We start from the raw sequence: 26,251 nt of genomic DNA, 5'->3' as shown, positions 1-26,251 counted from the left end.
AGGCTTCCCATCTGGTTGGCAACTCTGCCGGATTAGATGGGCCACCAACCTGATCCAGCAGCGCTGTCCTTAGGTTCTTCAACCTCGAGTTTCCAGAGGTGGCTGTTCCCAGCCAGCTTAGCCAGTGGTCATCTTGGACACTCAAGGTTGAAGAACACCAGAATAGACTATGTAAGAGCCCTGCATGAAAACTTGCAGCAGTGTGGCCATTGAGGATTAGTGCCCTTCCTGAGCTCCCGATGAGAAGCGGTTACTCAATGGTCAGTACATGAGGCTACTCTCAATTAAGCAGGGGCTTTCCTCTCTGGGCATGTTGCTCAGAGCCGTTCCCAACCCACTGGAGATTTGCCCTGCTCTTCTTGCATGGAGCTCCAGAACTTGGGTTGAATGAAAGGTCTACTTTGTTAGACCTTCCCTACCTTGTTAGGAAAGAGGCACAGCTCAAGGGTAGGTCCAACTGCCTTGCATGCAGGAGGTTCCATTTGCCATGTGTCCAGTTAAGAAGGATCAAGTAGTACGCAATAAGGAGGACCCTGCAGAACTACTGTCAGGAAGCGGAGAAAAATCCTAGCTGGACAAAGAAGTCTGCCTTAGGATGCCAACTTCTGAAATACTGACATGCACAACTGCTGGAAGGATTGCCCCAGTTGCCAGGAGGGGCTTAATCTGAGTGTGTGGTTCCTACAACTTACTACTATTTGTAACAGACAAACCCCCAGATGAAAAACAACTCTTGAGTCGAGAATTGCAAAACCAGCTTTAATACTGTGTGACTGCTTTGGCAAAATGAGGTGTAGCAGGTGATGAAAATAGCCTGGGAATGCCCCACCTCTCTGCCCCCAACCCAATCTTCTTTGAACCCTGGCTAAAGGAGAGCAGCAGTGATGATGCAGAGGTGGGGGGTTGCTGGCTTTTTCCCCCCAGTGGGAGGGCTCGCCATCCTTTAACCTCTGCCTGGCTAGCAAATCAGGTAGTTGCAGTGAAAGCAGTGCCATTTTACCTTTTCTCTGTTGTGTTTAAAAGGCCCAGGAACACTCCCAATGCAGAAAGGAAGGGGCAGGAAATAGGTGGCCCCCCCTGGCCTGCATGAGTTGCTGCTGCTGCTGCTGCTGCAAACCTTTTCCTCCAAAGCACTAGCCAGGGCGGTGGAAACCAGCATGAAGTGCTGGCTAGAAACAGCAGGGAGAATTCAAAAGACGCAGACCAATGTGCATGAACTCTTGTCCCGCCTGCCGATGAATCCTGGGCCACAAATTTCCCTGGACTACGCAGTATGGATACAAAGTGCTTCCAGGATGTAGAAAGCATGTCAAATAATATAATATTTGGGTTTAGCATCTTTTATTTTTGCTTTCCTTTCTTTCTGGTGTAGGTTAGGGTGATAAAGAGCAGGAGGTGTTGGGAGGGCAAAAGGAAAAAGGGCCTGGCCAGACAAGGAAAAGGCACACAGGCCCCCCAATTCTGCAATATTTTGACCCCCAGAATGGGGCCCAGCAGGGGAGTCTTAGTGCCTACCCAATCATCCCTAGGCTGCTGAGGCCTGGTTAATCACAACCAGAGGCATATTCAACAGAGGATCTGCAGTGGGCAAATTGTGTGATTCTCGATATCAGAGGCCATCCTGTCCACAGGGACTGTGCCTGGAGGACATTATGTGGGCTAGCAGTAGGGAGAAAAAGGCCACGGCTGGTGGGGCATCTGGCAACGGGAAAATCGGAGGGAGCCCAGTGTGAGGGCTTGACAGAGTGATGGTGATCTGACTTGGCAGGCCCACAGCCGCGTCCCCCCCTCTCCCCACCAGGCGTGCTGTGCTGTAACCAAGTTGTGAACACCCCTGCCCTCCGGTCCTGAGACCCTTAGCAGGCCGAGCATCGGTCACTCTTCTCTTGTATCCCTGAGTTCCGCCGGAGAATGTCTTTGAGGGAGCCGTCCTGCTCCGTCAGCAGCTGGTTGATTTCGTTCTGCTTGTACTCAGAGAGCTTGTGGCCCAGGAAGGAGCCCTTCTTCGATGAAGGGTTGTGGCTCTTGGATGCGCGTCGGGCGCAGGCCCTCACCAGCAGGAACACCACCTCCGTCAGGTTGAGGATGATGCAGATGCCCGAGGTGGCCAGCATGAAGACCGTGAAGACGGTCTTCTCGGTAGGGCGCGAGATGAAGCAGTCGACCGTGTTGGGGCAGGGGTACACGTCGCACTTGACCAGGCGGATCATCTGGTACCCTGGGTAGATCATGTAGAAGATGTACATGAAGGTGCCTTCAAAGACGATGCGGAAGATCACGCTGCAGATGTACGTCCACCACAGGGACCCCGAGATGCGCATCTTGTGCTTCTTCACCTCCTCCAGGTGCTTGGGGTCTCCGTGGCCCGTCATGACCAGGAGCTTCTTCTCCTGGTGCTGCTGGTATGCCACATGCATGGCCACCAGCAAGGCTGGCGTGGTCACTAGGATGAGCTGTAGGGCCCACAGGCGGATGTGGGATATGGGGAAGTAGTAGTCGTAGCAGACGTTCTTGCAGCCAGGCTGCTGCGTGTTGCAGGTGAAGGACGACTGCTCATCCCCCCAGACGCTCTCCGCAGCCACGACCAGCACCATGATGCGGAAGATGAACACCACAGAGAGCCAGATGCGGCCAATGGCGGTGGAGTGGCGGTTCACACCAATCACCAGGGCATAGAAGCCTTCCCACTTCATTCTTCCGCACTCCTGCAAGGGAACAGCAGAGCCGGGTCAGAACAGGATGTAGGCAGGTGCAGGTGCCTCCTCCTCCACAACCACCACCACCGTGCTGCTGGTAGGGATACAGGTGGATGCATAACACGAGTTATGCCATAGAGGTCTATCTAGTTCAGTATTGTCTACACAGGCTGGTAGCAGCTCTGCAGGGTTTTAGGAAGAGGACATTCCCAGCTCTACTTGGAGATGCAGGGGATGGAACCTGGGGCCTCCTGTGTACAAGGGAAACGCTTTCCTACTGAGCTACGGCACTTGCCAGAAGGACCGAGAGTGTAGGCATTGCAGATTCTCCTAAGTAATATTTTTCAGAGAAAGGCCCATTTCCCTACCTCCGTTCTGCTAAGCAAGGCAGGCGTGTATCGACTGCTCCAAAGCCGTGCTGTTGCCAGACTTCTGAAATCAAGAGTCAATGCTCCTCTGCCCACCTTTATTGTTTTATTTTAGGGCCTCCTTTAGTTCAGCTTTTACCTGCAAGCACTGTGGCCGAAAAAAGCCACATTTTAACAATGGGCGGAGCTGCAGTGCCTGACACCCAGTTTGCACAATCCCTGTTTTCAAAAGAAAGACGTGTTGAGTTTAGCACCTGGACTTGGGTCTGATGGGAATTGCTCTGACCTGCACAGTCCAATGCCTTGAAAAACAAGTGAGAGAAAGGTAATGGTGCTACTCAACAATTTTTACTCAGCATAGACCCATTGGAAGGAATGAGCATGACTGAGGTCCATTATTTTAAACAGGTCTACTCTGACCAAAACGTAGCTGAATGCCACCCCTAGGATCATCCAAGGGAATGCCAAGTTGCAATCCAGACACATCACAACATTTCCAACACTGTTTCAACACATCCAGTTCTAGAAGGGAACAGGGGCAATGCCAGTTCTGGCTGAGACTTCTTGTACAGGAACACAGAGGCTCAAGAAACAAGTCTTTAAACAGAGGGGCTTCTCTGGGCAACAGGCAGTCACAGAGGAGACCACTTTCAACGGCTCCCTCTCTGCTGCTGCTGCAAGGCAGTCTTCACCAACTTGGATCTCTCCAGTCTTGGGCCATGCTGGGCAGGGCTGATGGGAACTGCAGGCCAAAACAGCTGGAGAGATCTTTCCCCTGCCCGCTTTTGTTGGGGGCTACATTCCCTGGGAAGGCAGCAGAATCTTTCAGGGGCTGCATGGTGGCCATGAATGGGGCCAAAGGCAAACTGTTCATAGGGGAACAGTTAGGGCCAGAGGTGCCAGCTTGCAAGGGCAATGGGGTGGGGGGGCGGTGTCACATGTAAGCATCGTGCCTTCCTCCCTGAGCTGGGCAGAAGCTTCCCAGGCTTTGGGAAGGAGGCGCCAGTGGATCATTGAGGGGACTAGCCTACTCCACTGCCAGCATGGCACTGGGCAAAGCCCAAGCTAAAATCAGATGGGGCCTTTAATTTCTGCCAGTCCATTTCCCCCCGCTCACACCCTGTATGAAAGCTGAGGGCTGTCCCAATTCTAGATAGTAAATGAAAACGTTCACTCTGAAACCCACAGGTGTGTCTTCATAGTCTCCTGCTTTTTAGCCATGGATCTTTTCTCAAGGGAGCAGCACAGCCTAATGATGTCTGTCTATTCTCCCTCCCTCCCTCCCTGCTTCCCTGACCACCTCCCACTGTTCCTATGAGAGGCACATGACATGCAGCAGAGCAGAGCGTTTGATGGGGAGGTCCTGAATTCCATTGGGGGCAAAGCTTTGCTGCTTGCTTGCTTGCTTGCTAGCTGGCTCTCTCACTTACTTGCAAAGATGAGGTGCAAAACAAACAACGAAGGTTTTCCAGGCATAGCGTGGGACCAGAGATGCATGGCATCTCCTTTCCTGATGTCCACAGCACTTTCTGTTCTGTCACAGTGCAAGCCAGCCCAAAATGGGCCTTTCAACATGATGGTTTGGAGAGCGACAGAAGCGTTGGTCAAACATTACATTCAACGAGGGTTTAATGAATGTAAATGTGAACGCTGCTTAGGGAGTCAGATCATTTGTCCATCTAGCTCAGTATCACCTGCACTGACTGGCAGCAGCTCTCTGGGATTTTGGACCATGGTCCACCTAGAGATATCAAAGGTTGAACTTGGGACCTTTGGCATGCAAAGGGGATGCCTCCCACTGAGCCACAGATTTTCTAAGAGCCATAGCTTAGAGGAAGAGCACCTGGTGTGCATCCAGTAGGTTCCAACTTCAGCTTTTGGTACCTCCAGGCAGGGCTTGGAAAGACTGCCCTGTCTGAAATGCTGGGCAGCCGCTGACGGTCAGTTTCAACAATACTGAGCTGGATGGGCCAATGGTCTGACTCCACAGAGGGCAGCTTCCTTTTCTGCCTCTGCATACGAACAGCTGAGCTGTAAAGCCAAACAGTTACTCACATGGAGCATTAAAGTCTCTGAACACCAGTGGAGCTGCACAAAACAACACAGGTAAGCTCATCCATGCACACATTTCTACACATGGCAAAGGCAGGTTGTACCTGTGTTTGAACAAGCCTACAGCCAGAAAAAGAGGCAGCACTGCAGATGCCCAAATGCCTTTCAAGCAAAAAAAAAAGGGGGGTTCTCTTTCTGTCAGAGACAGGATGAGTTCCAGGAGGTGAAGAGGTGCAAGTATCACCCAAGAGGCACAATGATCACCCAGCCTGCCCCAGAAGCAAACTCCGTGTGAGCTAACAAGGGCCCGGTTCAGAAGTCACCACAGCCCCAAACTCACTAGGTGGACAACTAGGCTCTCTGGACCTCAGGCGTTCAGCAGTTATTCAGAGATTGCTGTAGTGAGCAACCTTGCAAGGTTAAGGATTGTTAAGGAATAATACAGCTATAAACAAAGCATTTTGATTTTTTAAAAATTCCTGGGAAAGAGCTTTTCCAGCTTCTGGGCATCTCTTCACACCCATTTAGGTTTAAGTCTCATCTAGAAGCAGCTGCCATTACGCACTTCTTCTGATGCTACAGCCACTGACGCTTCAAAATGGGAAGGAGAGCTGCAGAAGAGTGGGTTGGGGTACCGGCTTTTTAGATTGAATCCGTGCCCTTTGCTTGCTTCTGGAAAAATAGACAGGTCCTTCCCATCCCACCACTGAGGACTGCCACCGCCACCCTAGTCTAGACTTCTACCTACCAAGTCATTCCTGCTTCTACAAAGATCTGGGTCAGGGGAGGTTTCATAGCCGGGACTTTACCTTGCCGCAGGTCCTTCCCAAGGCAGCCGCAGGCTCCCTCTGCAGGGTCAGGCCTCCCAGCAGACTGTGCCCAGCTCGGGGAAGTCATACGCTGCTTTATAAACTGCTTTGCATACAATGAGGCCTTTATCGGCCCCCAAACAACACACTTTAGAATTCAGACCAAGCGCCCGGACTTCCGCCCACCCTTGCCAAACAAAGTGTCTGTGTACGGCATTCCAGGCCGTTCTAACCAAGCACCAGCACCTGGTCCCAGGCTCTGCCAGGGGCCAGAGACCCCACACAGTGACCTCTCCCCTCTGGACATCAAAGGATAGAAGCTGGGGGCGCTAAACTTTGTGGAAGAAGGAGCCAGGAGTTTGACTGGAGGCGGCCGCTCTGCTCTCAGGCCAGTGCACACAGGCATGCCTTGGAAAGATCTGCAATGGCCCTGGAGGAAGGGGGTGGGGGTGGGAGAAGGAAGAGTTAAGGCTGCTAGTTGCTGCCCCCGGGGGTCAGAAGGGAGGATGCTCAACACGCCAGCTGCCTCAGCCATGACGCCTTTTGGCGTCAGCTGTACCATGTCCCACGAAAAGGGATGGTGATTTGCGTCTCCTTCCGGGGTGCAAAGTCAGTACCGGAATCCGGTGCCAAGCCTGTCAGAGCACAATGATGCCTTCAGTCCTTTGAGTTAGGAAACCGAACCCTGTTCCAGTGCATCCTTCCCTACACACTCACACACCCACACACCACACCCGCCCACACACCCGCCCACACACTCACTGCCCTTCATGAGCTCAACAGACAGAGCTGCCTGCCTAGAGCACAGGAGGTAACTGCTGGGCAGAAGAGCTTTGTTGCGGAATAAGCTCACAGAGCATAAACCCGGTCCAAGAGAGATTCCTGCCACATGCATGAAGGGGTGAACGCAGGGAAAAATCACAGGGACAGAAACTGGGGCAACTGCTGGCAGGTGCTGGGCTGGGGGCTGGGCATGGAGGCAGTGCCGGATTAAACCCTGTGGAGGCCCCTAGGCAGTCAAAATCCTGGGGGGGGGGTTGAGCCTTGCTAATTATCTCCTAGTACATTTTGCTCTTTCAAGATCAAATCAATATTGTTTTGCTCCATTGTGGGGCCCATAGACCAGCACCTACTCTGCCTATTGGTAATCAGGCACTGCATGAAGGACTTATCAAGCAACTCAAGGCAGCAAATGGATTCTGTGTCTGGAGTATTTGTGGGCTAAGACCTTTCAAATGCAGACCCGTAGGAAGAATGGTGGCTGAGGACAGCTCCCAAAGTTCATGCGATGCTACAAGGGGGCTGGAAGAACTGAGCACTGTCCCAACTGGATGGCAACTTGATCCCAGATCCCAATCCAGTACTTGCAGTGAAGGTGGGTGGGTGGAGGTGCAATGAAGCAATAACACAGTGATTTTTCTGTGGGAAGGTAACCATTAAACCAGTTCAAACATAGCTGGACAAGGGGCCATGGGTCTGGAAGGAGCAAAGGTCCTATTCAGGGCACCAGAAAGCTTTGGAGAGGAAGTGGCTCTTGCTTGAGAACCAAAGGTGAGTCATGTTGGGGATGGGAGTGAACATTAAAAAGTAAAATAAAATGCATACACTTTTCCACCAACAGAAACAGTCTCCTTAGAGCACAGCGCAGTTCATGGAATCATAGAATCTAGGAGTTGGAAGGGACCCAAGGGTCATCTAGTCCAACCCACTATGATGCAGGAATCTCAGCTAAAGCATCCATGACAGATGGCCACCCAACCTCTCTTTAAAAACCTCCAAGGAAGGAGAGTCCTCCACCTCTTGTGGGAGACCGCTCCACCAAAGAACAGCTCTTTCTGTCAGAAAGTTTTTACGAATGCTTAGTCGGAATATTTGTTTGTTATAAAACATTCACTTTGGGTGTTGGTATGTATCCCAATAAAACAAGGCAATTAGACAATGGAAAAATAAAGCAGATCTGGGAAAATGATCAAATGGCAGCACTAGTTGGTGGTCGAAGGAAAGGATGCCCCCAACCCGCATGAGAAGGCACAGATGGGGAATTTGTAGCCCTCTAGGTGGAACTGAACCACAACTCTCTTCACTGCTGACTATGGAGAACACTGGCTGGAGTCTGAGGAACAAGAGGAGGCACAGCAGGAACAGCCTTCACCCATTTCTGCCACCATCTGAACACGCCCCCCCCCCCGCCTGCCTTGCTGAAACTCGGTGAGGATGTTCTGCAAGGCGTTCTGCCACCTGTCTTCTGTGCCTCAGATGTGAGGAAGACAAGCAGCAACACCACACACCAGAAGCGTCTGAGTGGGCAGGGTGCTGCCTCTTGCGCTTTTGCCACCTGAGGCAGCTGCTTCATCCTGCCTGATGGGTGGGCCGGGTTTGAGGCACAGAGATTCCCCATCCCTGTGCTGTCTTTAGCAGCCAAGGAAAAGATTTATTGAAATAACAGACCAGGCAAATTTCCTGTGAGAGTTATGGAATTTGGGAGTTGCAACCAAGAAGACTATGCCCTGCATGTAAAAGGACACAGTTCAGTGGTTCAACATCTGCTTTGCATGCAGAAGAATCCAGGTTCAATCTGGGGGAGATCCCCTGTCTGAAATTCCAGTCAGTGTAGGCAGTACTGAGGCTTCTTATGTTCCTAATATAGTGCCAATAAATAGTTTGCTATGTTGCCATAGAAAGGAAGAGCCCCAGCTCAGTGGTAGAGCATCTGTTTGGAATGCAGAAGGGCCCATGCTCAAACCCCAGTATCTCCAGGTAGCATTGGGAATGTCCCCTACCTGAAATCCTAGAAAGCTGTTGCCAGGGAGTGTAGTCAGTTCTCAGCTAGGTGGACCAATGGTCTGACTCAGAATAAGGCAGCTTCTTATGTTCCCAAATGGCCACACCAGCAACAGCGGTGGCAAAACCAGGGCAGATGTGTTTGGGTGCGGCATGCAAACCAAGATAGCAGCCGTTTGTCTCACTGTGAGCCAGAACAATCGCCATCCCTTGGCAGAGTTTACCTAGTGGGAGAGGACCAGGGTGGGCTGCAGGGAGCTTGACGCCACAGGTCAGCATTGACGGCAATGAGCCTTGGCTGAGCTCTTTTGGGGGGTGGGGCCTGGCAGAGGTGGCAGAAGAGGGACAAGAACAGCCAGGACTGGACAGGGGTTTGCAAGAGAGAAGGGAGCACAAATCCAGCAGTGAGCCTGAGCCCAGCAAAGGGTGCTTTTGGAGGGGGTGGGGCTCTGTGTCAAAGGAGCATTAACCCACTGCTTGCAGGATAGGAAATGGCACCGTCCTCATCAATTGTGAGTTTATTTGTATGCAGCTTTCCTTTGGTAAACACATGCTCAAAGTGGCGCATAACACAATACAGAACAAAATAGAGCAACATTTGCAGGTAATGAAAGGATAGTTAGAAAAAAAGAACACAATTTAAACAGTCGTACTATTGTTAATAAGGCAAGCAAGCAAACATCTCCTGTTAAATAAACATTGAAGCAATGCCTAGTAATATAACAAGAAACTTCCAAACAGCAGCAACAACTGCACATTTTATCCAAAACTAAATGCTGCCCAAGCAACATCCCATTGGAGCTTGCTCCAACTTAAAGCAGCCTTGGGACAGCCCCAGAGAATGCACCTGTTTTTGTCACAGCTTCCAGGTAGGGCATTCACATTCCCTAAGCAGCACAGGCATTGCTGTTGCCAGCTGACACCACGGCAGAGTTTACTGGCCACTTCAACATCATGGTAATATATCAGCAGTTGCAGTCAGGAGGTTACGTGTGCATTTCTTGGGGTGGGGAAGACAGCTTCCTAAGTTCACGCATGCATTTCATGCGCCTGTGAATTGCACTTCTGGACAAAACATATTTTCACAAGGACAAGAGAGCAGAATCTTGAAGTTCACATTCACACTTAACCCTTTCTTATCATTTTCTCTCTACAGACCGCTAGGCAGAGAGGCCAGGAGCTAGGCAAAGCATAGTGGTGTTCTTTTCCCTTTTTTAAACCATTTTTATTAAAACTTGAGAAAAGAACAAAAAAGCAATATACAAAATTAACACCAAACAACAAGCATTTTTTAAACATATAAACTAAAAGAAAGAAAATATAGAAAAAGAAAGGAAAGGAAAGAAAAGAAAAAGAAAAGACATCCAATTCTCCGTCTATTAACTTTCTAGACTTATGCAAATCCCTAGCTCCATAATAGCCTCTAACTCTTCTGCTTTCCATATACAAATCTTTTTCAGTCTTAAAACCCAGATATCACAAGCTCATTTTCTATTTTGCACACAAAGTCCCTAAGGGGTTTCCAATTATTCATAAATGTCAACAAATTTTCTCTTAATTTTCCTCTAATTAAGCACATCAACTTTGCCATCTCAGCCAAATCCACTAATTTCAATAACCATTGCTCCATAGAAGGTAATATATATGTCCTTGCATCCTTGTACAAATAACAATCTTGCCGCTGCAAAGCATAGTCATGTTCAACTTCCACAGCCCAGTTCCCATCACTGCTCGGCCTCCAAAGCGCATAAGCCCCAATAAGGGCTAGAAACTTGCACTTGGCTTTTAAACACAGACACACACTAAAGGAGGCTTTCTCAGCTTGCTGTAAAGTTTACACCCAATACTGATTTCTGCAGTGCTGCAGAAGGAACATTATGCTGGAACAGGAGAGGATTTCCTCCTTATCCAACAGCCTGCTCTGTTGCTTAATTTCTGGCACTAACTTCAAATGTGAGAAGTTCTGTTGAACGCTGAAAATTTCAGATACGAAATGGCATGAATCAGAAAACGTAGTGGAAAAACAAACGAAAGGTTAGGGTGGGGGAGAAAGAGCATTTGGGTTGCAGGTGTCTGGATTTGACTATGCAACTTTGGGACTTGGACGTTTACAGTCTTCCATTTGCTCTGCATCAAGCAAGTTCCCGCTGCTGTTTTGCGAATGTTCCAGCCATTGCTTATGAAATAACTGTATTTTGATGTGTTCCACCCCCCCACCAAAAAAACCCAGCTTATATCCGAATTGAGAAAAAGTTGCATTTCAATGCATACATAGTCTTCCTCATTAAGTTTAGATTCTGGATGTTAAAGTCTGTAGGCACAAACTCCTAGGAACTCCACACACTGACAAAACCAAAGCATTGCCTAGCCCCACAGGATCTCTGCCAGCCTCGCCCCTTGCTAGCACACTTACCTGTAGCCAATCAGAGGACAGTCACCAGCATAACCTTTCTGCAAAAAGCTTCAGCCCAGCTGCCCCAGCTGAGCTGTTTATACCTTGGGGCAGCCCCTCCCACTTCCCTCCCTCTTTCCATCTAGGGAAAACCAAAGGAAGGAGGAGAGACTCTTTTGCCCACCCTGACTTCGCCTCTTCTTTGCCGCCTCCTGCCCATATAAAGCACAAGAGGCACATAGCATAAGGATGTGTGGTTGGCACTGCCAGTTCAGCCCAGAGATTTCTGCAGGAGCAGTGCCCACTCATCTGGGTCAGATGCCTTGGGCAGATGCTCCCCACCCTGACTCTGCCAGACACAGTGGTGGCAGCAGCGGCAGAGTTTCATGGGCCAAATGCTCCCTTTCCCCCATGCAGGACCCAGAAGGTGCCAGCTGTGAACAGAGCACTATGTGCCCACACCTCTCTGAGTTGGCAGCACCTGCTTCAAAACAGGAAGATGGACTCCTGGGTTAATTCCTCCAACCCACCCCGTGTCCATACACCCTAGAAGCAGTTTTTGCAATTAGCTGTGAACGCCACAAACCAAATACTGTGCCCCCACAAGCCTTTCAAACTCTTGCAAAAGCCAATTCTGTATGTAAACATTAACTCACGTGTACTAAGACGCCCCACTCCAAGGTTCCGCTAACAGCTGTTGAAACAGCCCAAAGGTCACAAGACCCGGAGAAGGCAAAGCAAGCAATACCTTTGCACTAGGCTCACTGTCTGGGCACAGCTGGATCAAGTGTGCTTCAACACAGACACCAGAGAATGATGGCAGAATCATTGCCCATTGCGATAGCTGGCCAGTAACCTTCCTCAGGGCTTGAAATTTACCCCAGAACCTGCTCTGGATGTCAGGGATCAATTCCAGAGACATAACATTTTAATACTGTCTCCTGAGCATGTGAAGAGTGCCTCTTTCCTTTTCCTCCATAGTAGGTGGAGAGGCTGAACTCCTGTCTCGGAGGAGCTGTTTTCTTTCTTTTTTTAAAAAAAAGATATTTATTGAGGTTTTACAAAAACATAGGTTTACAAAATAGAAAAAGTCATATAGAAAGAAAAAGATACAAAAACGAGAGCATACAAAAATACATAAAAAAGAAAAAAGAATAAAAATACGAAATACAAAAAACAAATAGATAAAAAAGAATTAAAAACAAATCCGTTTTTTGTAACTTTAAACTCATTAGCTTGTTTCCTTGGCCTCCTCACACCTCCCCTTTTTGTATTCCCATTTAAATAATCATTTTTTTTAAATGAATATTTATTAGATTTTCCAATTTTATATAAACACAAAAAAAGAGAAAAAGAAAAATATTAAAAACAATTCAGTTTCAATAACAGTTTTTCAATCACATATTTCTTTGACTTCCTCATACCTCCCCTTCTTGTTCTCTAGTTCACCTTATTAATTCAGCAAATCCTAATCTCTTAACATTCCTTTTAAAATAAAACCTTATTTTCCATTCAGCTTTTTTTAAATTTAATAACATAAACCATTATAATCCCCATTATCTTTATCATAACAGCTAGTCCCCACCAAAGTTCAAACCAACATCTTTTCAAAATTCATTAATTTTATAATATTTCTGTAGATAGTCCTTAAATTTCTTCCAATCTTCTTCTGCTGACTTTTCTCCCTGGTCGCGGATTCTGCCGGTCATTTCTGCCAGTCCCATACAGTCGATCAACTTCATCTGCCATTCTTCCAGAGTGGGTAGATCCTGAGTCTTCCAGTGCTTTGCTATAAGTATTCTTGCTGCCGTTGTAGCGTACATAAAGAAAATTCTGTCTTTCTTTGGCACCAGATGGCCGACTATGCCCAAGAGAAAAGCCTCTGGTTTTTTCAGGAAGGTATACTTAAGTATCTTTTTCATTTCATTATAAATCATTTCCCAGAAGGCCTTAATCTTTGGGCACGTCCACCATAGGTGAAAAAATGTACCTTCAACTTCCTTACATTTCCAGCATTTATTATCGGGCAAGTGATATATTTTTGCAAGCTTGACTGGGGCTATGTACCACCTGTATATCATTTTCATAATATTCTCTCTTAAGGCATTACATGCCGTGAATTTCATACCTGTGGTCCATAACTGTTCCCAATCAGCAAACATGATGTTATGTCCAAGATCTTGTGCCCATTTAATCATAGCTGACTTAACCGTTTCATCCTGTGTATTCCATTTCAGCAGCAAGTTATACATTTTTGACATGATTTTAGTTTTAGGTTCTAGCACTTCTGTTTCTAATTTAGATTTTTCCACCTGGAAGCCAATTTTCCTGTCCAAATTGTATGCCTCCCCCCATTTAAATAATCAAATCAGCAAATCCTTACCCTCTTTCGTTTATCTTAACTCTATATCTTAACATATTATAACTCTATATTTTCATCCATTATCAATTCATTTTTGCATATTCTTATTAACTTTGTTGCTAATGCCACTTATTTTCAATCCAACATCATTTTAACATTCATTAATTTTACAGTGTTTCTGCAGATAGTCTTTAAATTTCTTCCAGTCTTCTTCCACCAACTCTTCTCCCAGGTCTCGGATTCTGCCAGTCATTTCCGCCAATTCCATATAATCCATCACCTTCATCTGCCACTCTTCCAGGGTGGGTAGATCTTGTGTCTTCCAATACTTTGCAATAAGTATTCTTGCTGCTGTTGTTGCATACATAAAGTTCTGTCCTTCTTTGGCACCAGTTGGCCGACTATGCCCAGGAGGAGCTGTTTTCCAGTCAGGCTTAAGTGCCAACAGGTCTCATTCTAAGAAACCAGCTGCCTATGCTTCTGCATGGAGTATTTTGCATTGTCAAAGCCAGCCTGTGCCTCCATAAGCAATGTGGAAGCGGCCCCAGCCTCACAACCTGGCCCACAACCCATTTCATCTGCAGGGTGGTCGGCTGGTTGAGGACAACAGAGAGAGGAACATCAATCCTTATTGCACAAAAGGCCCAATCAAGTTTGTGGTGTGACCGTGGCAGTGACTCTGAGCACCTATGGCAAAGGCAGGCATAGGAAAAGCAGCTAGGACATACAATGAGCCTGGCTGCTGGATCAGGCCAGTGGCCCATTTAGTCCAGCCCCCCTGTTCTCACAGCAGCCAATCAGATTCTGGACCTGAGCTTCATAGCTCCTCAATACAATTGCAATTCCAAGACCTTGTTTTCAGAGGCATCTGCCTCTGACAGTGGAGGCAGACCCTAGACATTGTGGCTAGCAGCTATCGATAACCTTGCCCTACATGCATTTCTCCAGTCCTCTTTTAAAGCCATCCATGTTGGTGGCCGTAACTACTCCTTGTGGGCAGCTGTTGACAGCTGAGTGGGAGGATCCCTCCCTCCCCTAAAGAGGTAGGAAAAAAAACTTGCCAGAAAAAGGTTCCCGGTTTCTTCTGCACTGTCCTCTAGCTTTGATGGGCACAGAACTGGTGCTGCCTCGCGGGGTGGATCCTGTGTCTAACTATGCCTTTCTTGGGCAGTGCCCTCTCTGCAACGCTTTGGTGTCATAGAAGGCAATGATTTTATTTGTCCCTCCCTGCCTCAGTTAAGGAAGGGCAGGGCAGGCGGGGTGCCAAAGTACTTATCGCCTTTAGTAACAAGTACAGCTCACCCTGTACTCACCCAAGAACTGGGAGAAAGTTAAAACAGCCACCCAAATAGGCCGGATGGCCCTCGTGCAATGGACAGGTGCCAGGTGACTGCTGGGCAGGATAGCACCTACTGGGGGCTGCCGAGGGTGCTGGTAGACAAAGCCAAGCAAGACTTGAAGTCTCCTAATGAGGGCTAAAAGGGCCCATGACACGTAGGCATACAGGAAGCTGCCTTTGCAGAGTCAAGCATATTGGGTCCTTCAGTATTGCCTGCACTGATTGGCAGCAGCTATCCAGGGTTTCAGGCAGAAGACATTCTCAGCTCTCCCTGGAGATTCCAGTGTGGGAAGTTGAACCTGGGACCTTCTGTTTGCAAAGAAGATACTTTAGCACTGAGTTATGACCCTTTCCTTGAAATATCTGTGTTGCTTATCTTCCAGTCTCAATGTACTGTCAGATTTTAGTGGAGAGTTGCATATATATTTTTTGTTAAAAATCAGTAATTTCACATCTGGATTCTTTCACAAAGCTCTTGCCCAGGTTTGTGCCATCTGGGCAAAGTAACCTTTAAAAAAAATCCATGAGCCAGTTTGCCCTAAAATGTCACATTTTGTCACCTCTTTCATTTGCTTAAAAATGATAAGATCTCCCTGAAAAAGTGGTTCAGGCACAGCTATCTGCAGTGAAGAATTCACCCAACTTCATTGCCATCTCCTTAGCCATAGCTTAGAAGTAGAACAACATATGGTTTTCAGAAGTTCCTTGGTTCAATCCCCAACATCTAGAGGTAGGGCCAGAATATACTCCTTGCCTGAAATCCCATAGAGTCACTGCTGGTGACACTGAACTCAATTGACAAAGGATCTGAGTGTGCGTAAAGGCAGCCTCCTGTGCGTGCCAATCATGTCACACCTTTGTCACCTCACAGTCTGGGCCAGTTCCTTGGGTGCTCTCCTGCTCACAATGTATTTAAATGACACATTTGTTGCTTGTTTTTAATGTTTTTAACAATCTGCTGAGGAATTCTTTTCTCCACATGCTTCATTATCAACCTAAGATTTGTTTTGACAAGATTTGTTTTCCTAGTCTGAGCAATCCTTCTACTTCCCAAATAAAGCTTTCTTGTCTTTTATAGCTTCCATGACTCTACTCATTAACCAGACTTTACATCCTCTTGTGCCTTCCTGAACTAAGGTGTTTATTCTATCTGAACTTTATTGTAGTGGTTTGAAATAATGACCAAACCTCTGCAGCACAATGGCAGAATGCGCTGTTCTCCTTTATTTTAATTTATGTTAGTAAAAAGATTTTTTTAAAAAAAGAGAAAGCATAAATCTAACTTAAATTTAATTTTTCTAAACATATAGAGGACTCTTTGTATGTGGTTTTTGTTCATACGATTCTGTTTATATTTTTGTTCATTCAAGGATGTGTTAACAGAGAAATCCGAGGGCTTCCTTGGACAAAAACAAAGACACCAACCAGGATAACTTGGAGCAAAACAGCAGCCTGTAGGCTTGGCCTTTATTGAATACTGTCGCGAAAGGACTCCCACCCACAACAAGATGAAGCAAAATGGAAGTCCAGAACAAAATAAGACCCCACCTTTTATTAGTTACTAATTCCCCAAACTACACCCCTAAGACTACATCACAACTACATCACAAAAAGGAGGGGTTGAGGGAGGAGTTGTGGAGGTAACCTGAGTATCTTGTCACCTGGCTGGTTCCCTCCTTTCCCCCTCCCCATGAGTACTTTCCAGGTGACAAAGGGGAGTTTGCTGTTTCCTACCCCCAGAGGGAAGAGCTGATCATTGTCCTTTGTTCCACTCCGTGCTGAATCCACTCCTATATGCAAGTTCTTTGTGACCTTGATGGTCTTCTGCTTGGACTATCAGGGTTGGCATAGCAACTGGGCAGGGCCTCCTGTGTATGTGCTGGTATGCTCAAGGGATTATGGCTGGCCTGTATCAACTCTTCCCCATTTTGTAGTCCTTCCTTCATGGAGTAAAATAAAAGTGGAACGGTGCAGATCCAATGTATGGTTGATTTTCTATCAATTTATAACAGAAGTGTAGCGTATGTAGTGTGTGTGTGTGTCAAGTTTGTACAAACTGAATGATTGGGGGGGGTTCCTGCGACAGTTGTGTACATTATTTATGTTATATATGAATTTCAATAAAGTATATTTTTAAAAAATTAAAAATGGCAGAATGCGCACACCAGCACTGAAGTGGTTTGGGGCACATGTCCCTGTTCCTGGGGTGATCCAAAAGCCAATAATCACTTCCAGGGGTAGAAACATAGTAAAAAGTTTATTTCAAGCTGCAGCAAGAAAGGCACAGAAGACTGACACCAAAAGCCTGTTTGCCATCTAAGGCTGAGATTTATATGGTTTCTCTACAGAGTTTTCACATGAAACACAACATGTATTGAACATGCATTGGCTACTTGAAATGTGAGCAACACATGTGTCCATTTTCATTGGTTAATAAATACATGCTCCTATCCGCACATGCAAAATGCCATGACAATGGGTAACCCTAAGCAAAGTTGCATTTTTAGCCTGGCCTGCTGTCTATATCAGGCAGGTGTGACCTATTCCTGATTTACTTTGACTTACTGTTGCTCTTTCTCTGAAGACTCCTGGTCTTTCCCCGAAGGCCTTCTCATTCTTGCTGTTGCGTGCCAAGTGAGAATGAAGGAAGAGGCCCAGAGATGGGTGCTATGCTGGGAAAAGACAGAAAATGCAGTTTCTATTCAGGGTGCAGAGAGAAAAAGGGAAACTTGCAGTTTAAGCAAAAGGGGGAGAAGGCAGCTTATTCACCTTGCACCCCATCCCATCACCACCCTGTAGCCAGTCTCCCCTCACTCCTTGCTGCAGTTATTCAAAGGGTGCCTTCAGAGACCCTGCTTATTGAGCCTTCATCCTGATTTGCATTCCCAGATATTACATGTAGGTTACACTGTGTCCTGTCTGTTACTGAGCATCTGTTCCAGTTTATCTGCTGGGAGTTTTTACGATGATGGGCCTTTGCCTTCACAAAGCTCACATGGAGGTTAAACTAGGACTTAACTACATTGGCAACACTTTCAATGTGTTAAGTATTTATATGTGTTATGTATTTATATGTATACACTGTGACACCAGATGACACTGTAATAATTTTTTTTAAGGCCTTATATATATAATAAATGTTCATAAATGTACCAAGCAAACACATAAGTATATAAACCATGTGTCTGAAACAGACCTGGAGAACAATCCTGCAGACATTTTTTACTCTCCCAAATTGACCTCAAACATTTCTCTGCAAGGGGGAAGGAAATGGGAAAACCTCCTGTTGTCTCTTTGATCACAAATCCTGTCTTAAGGGTGTATCTGTGTATGAATAGGGTGAGCCTGTGACCTGGATTCAGGAACTGAGTATTTACCATCACAAAAGAATGACCAGACTGCCCATGTAAATGCAATCAGTGACCATTATCAGGTATCTGGCAGACAGGATTTCTGCTGTAGACTGCCCTTCAGTGATGTTTGTATGATGTATTGGGGGGGTGGTGGTCTTGAGCTACAGGGTGGCAATTTCAAAAGTCTATATAAGAGCTTGCACACCAATGTTTGGGGTTCCTCCTCCCTCCTGCGTGGGGGTGTGAGCACCCAGTTTAATAAAGATCAGGCTTACAACCTGCTTTGCTTCTCAGTATTATCTGGTTGGCCTCTGTTATTTTCTCCTACCGATGGAGAACCTAAAAAAAACTCTATAAGGGCAGATTTTGTTTACAACACACTGTGGAATCCTGTTTTTGCCTACCCGATTTCTCTTACAAATTTTACAATGCATTTAACCGAAATGCTTCTATGATGTGTCTAGATTCAGCCTATGTTGGGTCCATTATTGAGCATCCCTGTGTGCAGTTCTTACATGCAATTTAGATGCATTTGTTGAGGGGTGGTTCTTTTGACATTGAAACCTGGACCACTCCAGGCAGGGGCCAAGGTAGGGGTGTGTGGTGGGAGCAGGCCGCCCCAGGTATTACCACTGAGGGGGGTGACAAAATGCGGGGCGACACTCACCGCAGGGCCTGCAGCATGCCTGGGAGAGACGTGGTGGCTTGGGCGCATGCAGGCTCCCCGCTGCCTGCTGCCTCCCCTCCAGCTGTAGGGCGGCTGAGTGGGAGGAGGCAGGTAGACTCCGGAGGCCCCGCAGTGCACCCTGCCCCTATGGGCGGCTCGCCCCTGCCCCTGGACATGCTGCCCCAGGAGCCCCAGAGGCTTCTTCCACTGCTGACTCCAGGGTTGACACAGACAATAGATAAATCAAAAGTACATATATTACACCAAGAGAGAATTAGCACGTTTACAGACCTTCATAAAACAACCAGCTAAGTTTTAAAGGGTTTTAAAGCAATGTGAGACTGATTCTTAAAAGCATGTTTGAGAATAAAAACTAGAATGTGGTCAGGGAAAAAGGCGGTGTTGGTTGAAGGAGGGGACCTGGGGTGAAGGTGTTGCTTGGGTGGTTGTTGTGGGGAAGGGAGTTTGGGTAGAGATTTAGTGATCAAGGAAGTTTGTAGGTAAAAATCTTAGAAGAAAGCTGGCACCTGTCTCCTTGATCCTTGTCCATCCTGGCTGATAAAAACTAGCCGGGAAGGGCTGGGCAATGGGCTTCACGGGGTGGTGAATGCTTCTTTCTGTGAGGGAGCCTTCCCAGACCTGCTGAAAGAGGCGGTCATTAAACCGCTTCTTAAAAAACATCTTTAGACCTGGCCAGTATGGCCAACTATTGCCCAGTCTCAAATCTTCCATTCTTGGACAAGGTGATAGAGCGAGTGGTTGCTGAACAACTCCAAGCACACCTGGAGGATGCGGACCATTTGGATCCCTTCCAATTCAGGCCTCATCATGGGACTGAAACTGCCTTGGTCACGCTGGCTGATGATCTCCGGCAGGCGAGGGACAAAGGTGAGAGCTGTTTTCTAGTTCTGCTGGATCTCTCAGCGGCCTTTGACACCATCAACCATAACATCCTTCTGGACCATCTAGAGGGGCTGGGAGCTCTTATACGGTGGTTCTGCTCCTTTCTCCTGGGCCGTGTCCAGAAAGTGGTGTTGGGGGATGAGTGTTCAGACCCCTGGGCTCTCACTTGTGGGGTGCCTCAGGGTTCTGTCCTCTCCCCCATGCCTTTTAATATCTATATGAAGCCGCTGGGAGAAATCATCAGGGGGTTTGGGCTGGGTGTTCATCAGTATGCAGATGACACCCAGCTCAACGTCTCTTTTAAATCAGAACCAGTGAAGGCAGTGAAGGTCCTGTGTGAGTGTCTGGAGGCGGTTGGAGGATGGATGGCGGCCAACAGATTGAGGTTGAATCTTGTCAAGACAGAAGTACTGTTTTGGGGGGACAGGGGGTGGGCGGGTGTGGGGGACTCCCTGGTCCTGAATGGGGTAACTGTGCCCTTGAAGGACTAGGTGCGCAGTCTGGAAGTCATTTTGGACTCACAGTTGCCCATGGAGGCGTAGGTTAATTCTGTGTCCAGGGCGGCTGTCTACCAGCTCCACCTGGTACGCAGGCTGAGACCCTACCTGCCTGCAGACTGTGTCACCAGAGTGGTGCATGCTCTAGTTATCTCCTGCTTGGATTACTGCAATGCGCTCTACGTGGGGCTACCTTTGAAGGTGACCCGGAAACTGCAATTAATCCAGAATACGGCAGCTAGACTGGTGACTGGGAGTGGCCGCCAGGACCACATAAGACCGGTCCTGAGAGATTTGCATTGGCTCCCAGTATGTTTCCGAGCCCAATTCAAAGAGTTGTTGCTGACCTTTAAAGCCCTAAACGACCTCGGTCCTGTTTACCTGAAGGAGCGTCTTCACCCCCATCGTTCAGTCCGGACACTGAGATCCAGCGCCGAGGGCCTTCTGGCGGTTCCCTCATTGTGAGAAGTGAGGATACAGGGAACCAGACAGAGGGCGTTCTCGGTCGTGGCGCCCGCACTGTGGAACGCCCTCCCTTCAGATGTGAAGGAAATAAGTAGCTATCTTATCTTTAAAAGACATCTGAAGGCAGTCCTGTTTAGGGAAGTTTTTAATATTTAAATATTGTAACACTCGATTGGAAGCTGCCCAGAGTGGCTGGGGAGACTCAGTCAGATGGGCGGGGTATAAATAATAAATTGTTGTTGTTGTTGTTGTTGTTGTTGTTATTTTGCAGCATTGGCTGAGAGCAGCAACGGCCTGTTGTTGTTTTTTAGGGAGGGGGTATGGATACTAAGGAAAGAGGGATCTGAGATTTTGGGGCAAGACAACAAGGATGAAGAAATGAGCATAGCAAAAGGAAGAAAGAGAGCTAGTCTCCCCAGGAAAGAGGGACTTGACTGGGCTGAAATCAGAGGATAGGGGAAGGAGGGTCTTGCTAGCTAGTGGACTTGCCAGGTAAGAGACAGAAAGAAGTAAGGTTTAATAGCTTCCCTTATTCCGCCAAGCAGAATATATTCTTCTCCCGAATATATTCCACAAGGCAGTGGAGGTTTAGGATCAGAGTTCTCCTAGATGGGCTACTTTCCCAGAAAAGGCCATATAAGGCACCATTCAACCGCCTTAGGGTTTACTCCTTAGCCTTTATTTCTCCTGAAGATGTCTCACAAGGCAGTGAGTAGGAATTGTTCCTCAGGGTTTACTGCCAAAGCTGGGGTTTATGGGGTGTTAAGGGAAGGGTATTAGCTCTGGTGGGGGGGGGGCACTGAGTTCCTTCTGGAGTAGTTTGTTCACCTTTGGTCCCCACCCGACAGAATATAAAACCCCAGCTTTTGCTCATGAGTCATTACAGGACTCACGCAGACCAAAAGTTCTAAGCACGTTGAGTCGCAACACCTCCTGGGAGCCCATTGACGGCTATCTCCTTTCACTGTAAACCTCTGCCACCCTTCCCTTATCATTTGTAAATTGTAAAGCATCAGAATCCTTCTAGAAGTGTTAAGCCAGCACATGGTCACCGGAATATCGCTCCTTCCTCCCTGCCAATTACTAATCACATAGTTTCTGGCTGTTGCTAGCCCAGCCCAGAAGATATAATAATCTCTCTTCCCCTGCAAGATAAGAAGCATTTTTAAAAGTCATTTTGCAAACATTTTAGACAAACACTTCCTAATTGGCACCACATAAAACTTCTTAACCCTCTCATCACAGCCAGGAATGTAAGAGTTGTTGTTGTTTTGTTTCTGGTTTAATTTTTAAGCCCACAGCTGGTATAAAGGGTTATGTTTTTTATCTTGCCAACTGAGAACCTTTTGACACTCAAGAAACCTCAGCTGTCTGCCCAGGAACTTTCTTTCTCCTCCTTTCCTTTCTGCTCCTTTCTCTCTTTCTCTTTCGTTGCTTCCAACACGCAGAGCCCTGCTTGGAGAACTCTGATCCTAAACCTCCACTGCCTTGTGGAATATATTCGGGAGAAGAAAAGGCTATGGAGTAAACCCCACACAAATCCAGAGCAGAGTCCCTAAGGCATTTGACTGGCACCCTGCATTCCTCCTTCCAGCAACTCCTGCAGCCAAGCTGGTGGCAAATGTCTTGCTCTGCTTCCCTTTGGACCACATCAGTGAGGCCAAGAGAGAGGGGTCTTGCCATCTGGGCAGCCCAGGATCTCCTTACGCACTGCCCAAACTTGTGCCCCTGAGGGGTCACCTCAGTGCGGCTAACAAAGCAAAAACAACACAAGAGGCAGCGGTTATGAGCTATAAGCTCAACCTGATTGGAGTAAGCTACAAATGATATAGGTTGCCTTCATTGGTAGGAGAGATCATTGTGTCTCATAGAATAATAGAATCTTAGAGTTGGAAGGGACCCCAAGGGTCATCTAGTCCAATCCCTTGCAATGCAGGAATCTCAGCTCAAGCCTCCATGACAGATGACCACCCAACCTCCGCTTAAAACCCTCCAGGGAAGGAGAGTCCACAACCTCCCAAGGGAGTCCGTTCTACTGTCAAACAGCTCTTGCTGTCAGAAAGCTCTTCCTGGTGTTTAGTCAGAATCTCCTTTCTTGTAACTTGAAGCCATTGCCTCGAATCCTACCCTCCAGAGCAGGAGAAAAGAAGCTTGCTCCCTCTTCCATGCAACGGCCCTTGAGATATTTGAAGATGGCTATCATATCTCCTCTCAGTCGCCTCTCTTCCAGGCTAAACATACCCAGCTCCTTCAACCATTCCTCATAAGGCTTGGTTTCCAGATTCTTGATCATCTTGGTTGCCCTCCTCTGCACACCTTCCAGCTTGCCAAAATCCTTCCTAAATTGTGGTGCCCAGAATTGGACATAGTATTCAAGACAGAACAGAGTGGTACTATTAGCGTAATTCCCTTGATCTGGACACTAGACTTTTGTTGATGCAGCCTAGGATAGCATTAGCTTTTTTTGCTGCTGTATCACACTGTTGACTCATCACACTGTTGTCTCACTAGTCAACTACTGCCCACCATAAGCCAGGCAGCTTCTGGTCAATAAACTGCTGACCTGCCACTGTCTGCCTGCTGCAATGGGTGCCTGGAGACCAGAGTATCACTCCGCAAGCGGACTAAACTTCTGCACTGGGCAAAAAAGAAAAGAAACAAACCTTCTTGCAACTAACAAGCTGGAATGTCAGGACCATGTTTCCTGGCTTGTCCACCGACTTGCTGCAGGTCAACGACTCATAGAAGATGACCACCATTGACCGTGAGCTGAAATCTGTCAACATTGACTTTGTCACTCTACAGGAGGCTACTCACTTCAAATGGCTGCCTCTGAGAGAAGAGCTACACCTTTTTCTGGCAAGGAGGCCACCCAGAAGAGCCATGTATCCACAGTGTAGGCTTCACAGTGAGGAACTCTCTTCTGAACTGCCGACTGAAGGCTCAGAATGCTTACTTTTCCTCCACCTCTCAAACACCTCTAGTCTAGTTAACATTTTGAGGATTTTCACTTCTGCAACGAGCTCTAATGTGCAGTCCAAGGATCAGTTCTATGAGCAACTAGACCAGACTGTCAGGATGATCTCAGACTGGGAACACCTATTCCTGCTGGGAGATTTCAAGGCCAGAGATGTCAAGGACTATCATACATGGGACAACTGCATAGACCGCTTTGGTATTGGTTGCATGAACGAGAACCAGTCACAGACTTTGGGTTTTCACATTTCAGTGGCACCCTGTGAAAATTTTGGGCATCACATGGCATAACCGAGTCTCAAACAATGGTGTTCTCCCCCAAGTCCACATTCCCAACATGTTCACACTCCTGTCTCAGTGATGTCTATGCTTGCTTAGTCATGTACACGGAATGGAGGATGGAAGGATCCCCAAGGAAGAGCTCTATGGGGAGCTGTCTTCAGGCCAGCTGTGCTTTACAAAGACGTCTGTAAACGTGACATGAAGGCTGCAGTGGTGGACCTACATTTTTGGGGCCCTGAAGCTTGAACTGTTATGGGGCCCCTTTGCAACCAGCAACAAGGTTTGGGGAACCACTGTTATCTTCTTCAATGGGATTGTTCACAACAAGCTTCACAAAATCTGTGCTGCTGACTCTCAAACTTGGGGATTGTTGAAATATATACAACAGAAAATAAATCAGTTTGAGTCGTGCGACTCAAATTGCATCTACAGTCATACCTCAGGATAAATACGCTTCAGGATAAGTATTTTCAGGTTGCGCTTTGCGGCAACCTGGAAGTAATGGAGCATGTTACTTCCGGGTTTCGCCACTCGTGAATGCGCAGACGGTCAAAATGGTGTCAGGCGCATGCGCAGAAGCGGCGAAACGTGACCTGCGCACACGCAGACACGCAGTCGTGTCTTACGTTCTGTTCAGGATGCGAACGGAGCTCCAGAACGGATCCCGTTCGCATCCCGAGGTACCACTGTACTAGATCCAATGTTTTTAAGCAACGTGGACTAAAGTCACTTCTGGGGCCCCTCTGGGATTAGGGGCCCTGAAGATTAAGCTTCATTAGTTTCATAGCAGATCTGTCCCTGGAAAGCTAGCAAAATCAACCCCACCATGTGGAATCTCTTGCAGACGACTGCAGTGTCTGGAGACAGACTGTCAGGTCATGCATCTATGGTAGCGACCAGCGGAGCAATGCCCGCTGGGAGGAGCAGAAAGAAAAGAAACACTATAATACACCTGCACCATAATACAACCGGACGCCTTCATCTGCCCCGGCTGCAACAAAACATGTCTCTCCTGTGTCGGTCTCTACAGCCACAGTAGGTGCTGCAAGCCTCTAATGTTTTGACCAGAAGGTGCATCCCTCCATTGTCTCCCAAAACAGACAGATGCCAGCAACAGCAAGGCCTTTGACTTCAGGAACTTGAAGCACTTAGCACCTGACGTCATTTGGCACATGGAGGCTGATTCTGTTCTTGATAACAACAAATATTGACTGAGGAATGTTTACTGCAAAAAAAGGAGAGGGCTTAAAAATTGTTGCACCTGTTTTCAATGGAGAACAGAGGTTCACAGGCATTGTTTCATTAATGAGCCTCCCACTCTCCTTACTGTCTGGATTTCATTCTTGTTGTTGGCATCCGTCTGTCTCGGGAGACAATGAAGTCTGCCTCCAGAGGGGTGAAGTCAAACCTTGTTTTTGCTGCGTTAGCAGCACTGAAGTGACCTCCCTGGGGCCCGGGCAGTGTGTATGGAGGACGTTCCTGAGCTTCCCAGATGACAAGACTCTCCTCTCGGCCTCACTGATGTGGTCCAAAGGAAAGGAAAGCAATCCCTTTGCCACCAGCTTGGCTGCAGGAGTTGCTGGAAGGAGGAATGCAGGGTGCCAGTCAAATGCCTTAGGGACTCTGCTCTGGATTTGTGGGGGGTTTACTCCATAGCCTTTTCTTCTCCCGAATATATTCCACAAGGCAGTGGAGGTTTAGGATCAGAGTTCTCCTTGATGGGCTACTTTCCCAGGTGGACGAGCCCCATCTGCCCCTCACCTCCCCCTATAGCATGTGCAGAAACTGCCTTCTTGATCAATGGACCCACTCTTGTCTACTCAATCCACTGGAGTCTGTCTTCACATGCAGGGGAGGTCCATAACTCAATGAGAGTTTAAGACTCCTTGGCTACCAGGCTTAGCTGGCCAGTTGAAGCTGTTTGTGGGGTGTGGCCGCTGTCACATGCTGACAGCTTCTAGGAGCCACAGGTGAGAGCTGAGTGCAAAGTGGGGACCAAAGGTGGACAAAAGGCACAACATATCCCATTAGAGGTACTATCCTTCCCCCAACACCCCCCCCATTTTATTATAGTTCTTGGCAGTGCTTTTTAAAAAAGATAAAAAAGTGCTGGTACTCACAATGAAGTTGTTACAGTAAGTGCCACATTTTTAACATTTGGAGTAGGGTGGGGAAGGTGCCGGGTGGTGCTGTGGTCTAAACCACAGAGCCTCTTGGGTTCGCTGATCAGAAGGTCAGCGGTTTGAATCCCTGTGATGGGGTGAATTCCCGTTGCTCTGTCCCAGCTCCCGCCAACCCAGCAGTTTGAA

The 26,251-nt window shown here is 47.6% G+C and overlaps 1 protein-coding gene across 5 annotated transcripts; it reads right to left on the bottom strand.

The window, feature by feature from the left end:
- Positions 1–745: 745 nt before the first annotated feature.
- Positions 746–26,251, bottom strand: GJB1 (gap junction protein beta 1). 5 transcript variants are annotated; one of them, XM_083595665.1, is made up of 2 exons: positions 26,063–26,251; positions 746–2,705 (listed from the first exon to the last, which is right to left on the bottom strand). In XM_083595665.1, exon 2 carries the CDS (start codon positions 2,691–2,693, stop codon positions 1,857–1,859), a length of 837 nt encoding a protein of 278 aa, XP_083451791.1. In that variant the 5' UTR covers positions 2,694–2,705; positions 26,063–26,251; the 3' UTR covers positions 746–1,856. The 5 variants fall into 5 exon arrangements, with proteins under 5 accessions (XP_083451791.1, XP_083451789.1, XP_083451788.1 ...); XM_083595663.1 differs by lacking the exon at positions 26,063–26,251 and adding an exon at positions 14,522–14,610; XM_083595662.1 differs by lacking the exon at positions 26,063–26,251 and adding an exon at positions 11,120–11,227.

Source organism: Podarcis filfolensis, assembly GCF_964270895.1.
Source record: "Podarcis filfolensis genome assembly, chromosome: Z".
NCBI classification, from domain to species: Eukaryota; Metazoa; Chordata; class Lepidosauria; order Squamata; family Lacertidae; genus Podarcis; species Podarcis filfolensis.
This window is presented reverse-complemented; position numbering and strand designations above follow the sequence as displayed.

What these genes read in the sequence shown, in the direction of transcription:
- GJB1 (XM_083595665.1), bottom strand. Translation starts at nt 2,693, where the DNA reads ATGAAGTGGGAAGGCTTCTATGCCCTGGTGATTGGTGTGAACCGCCAC.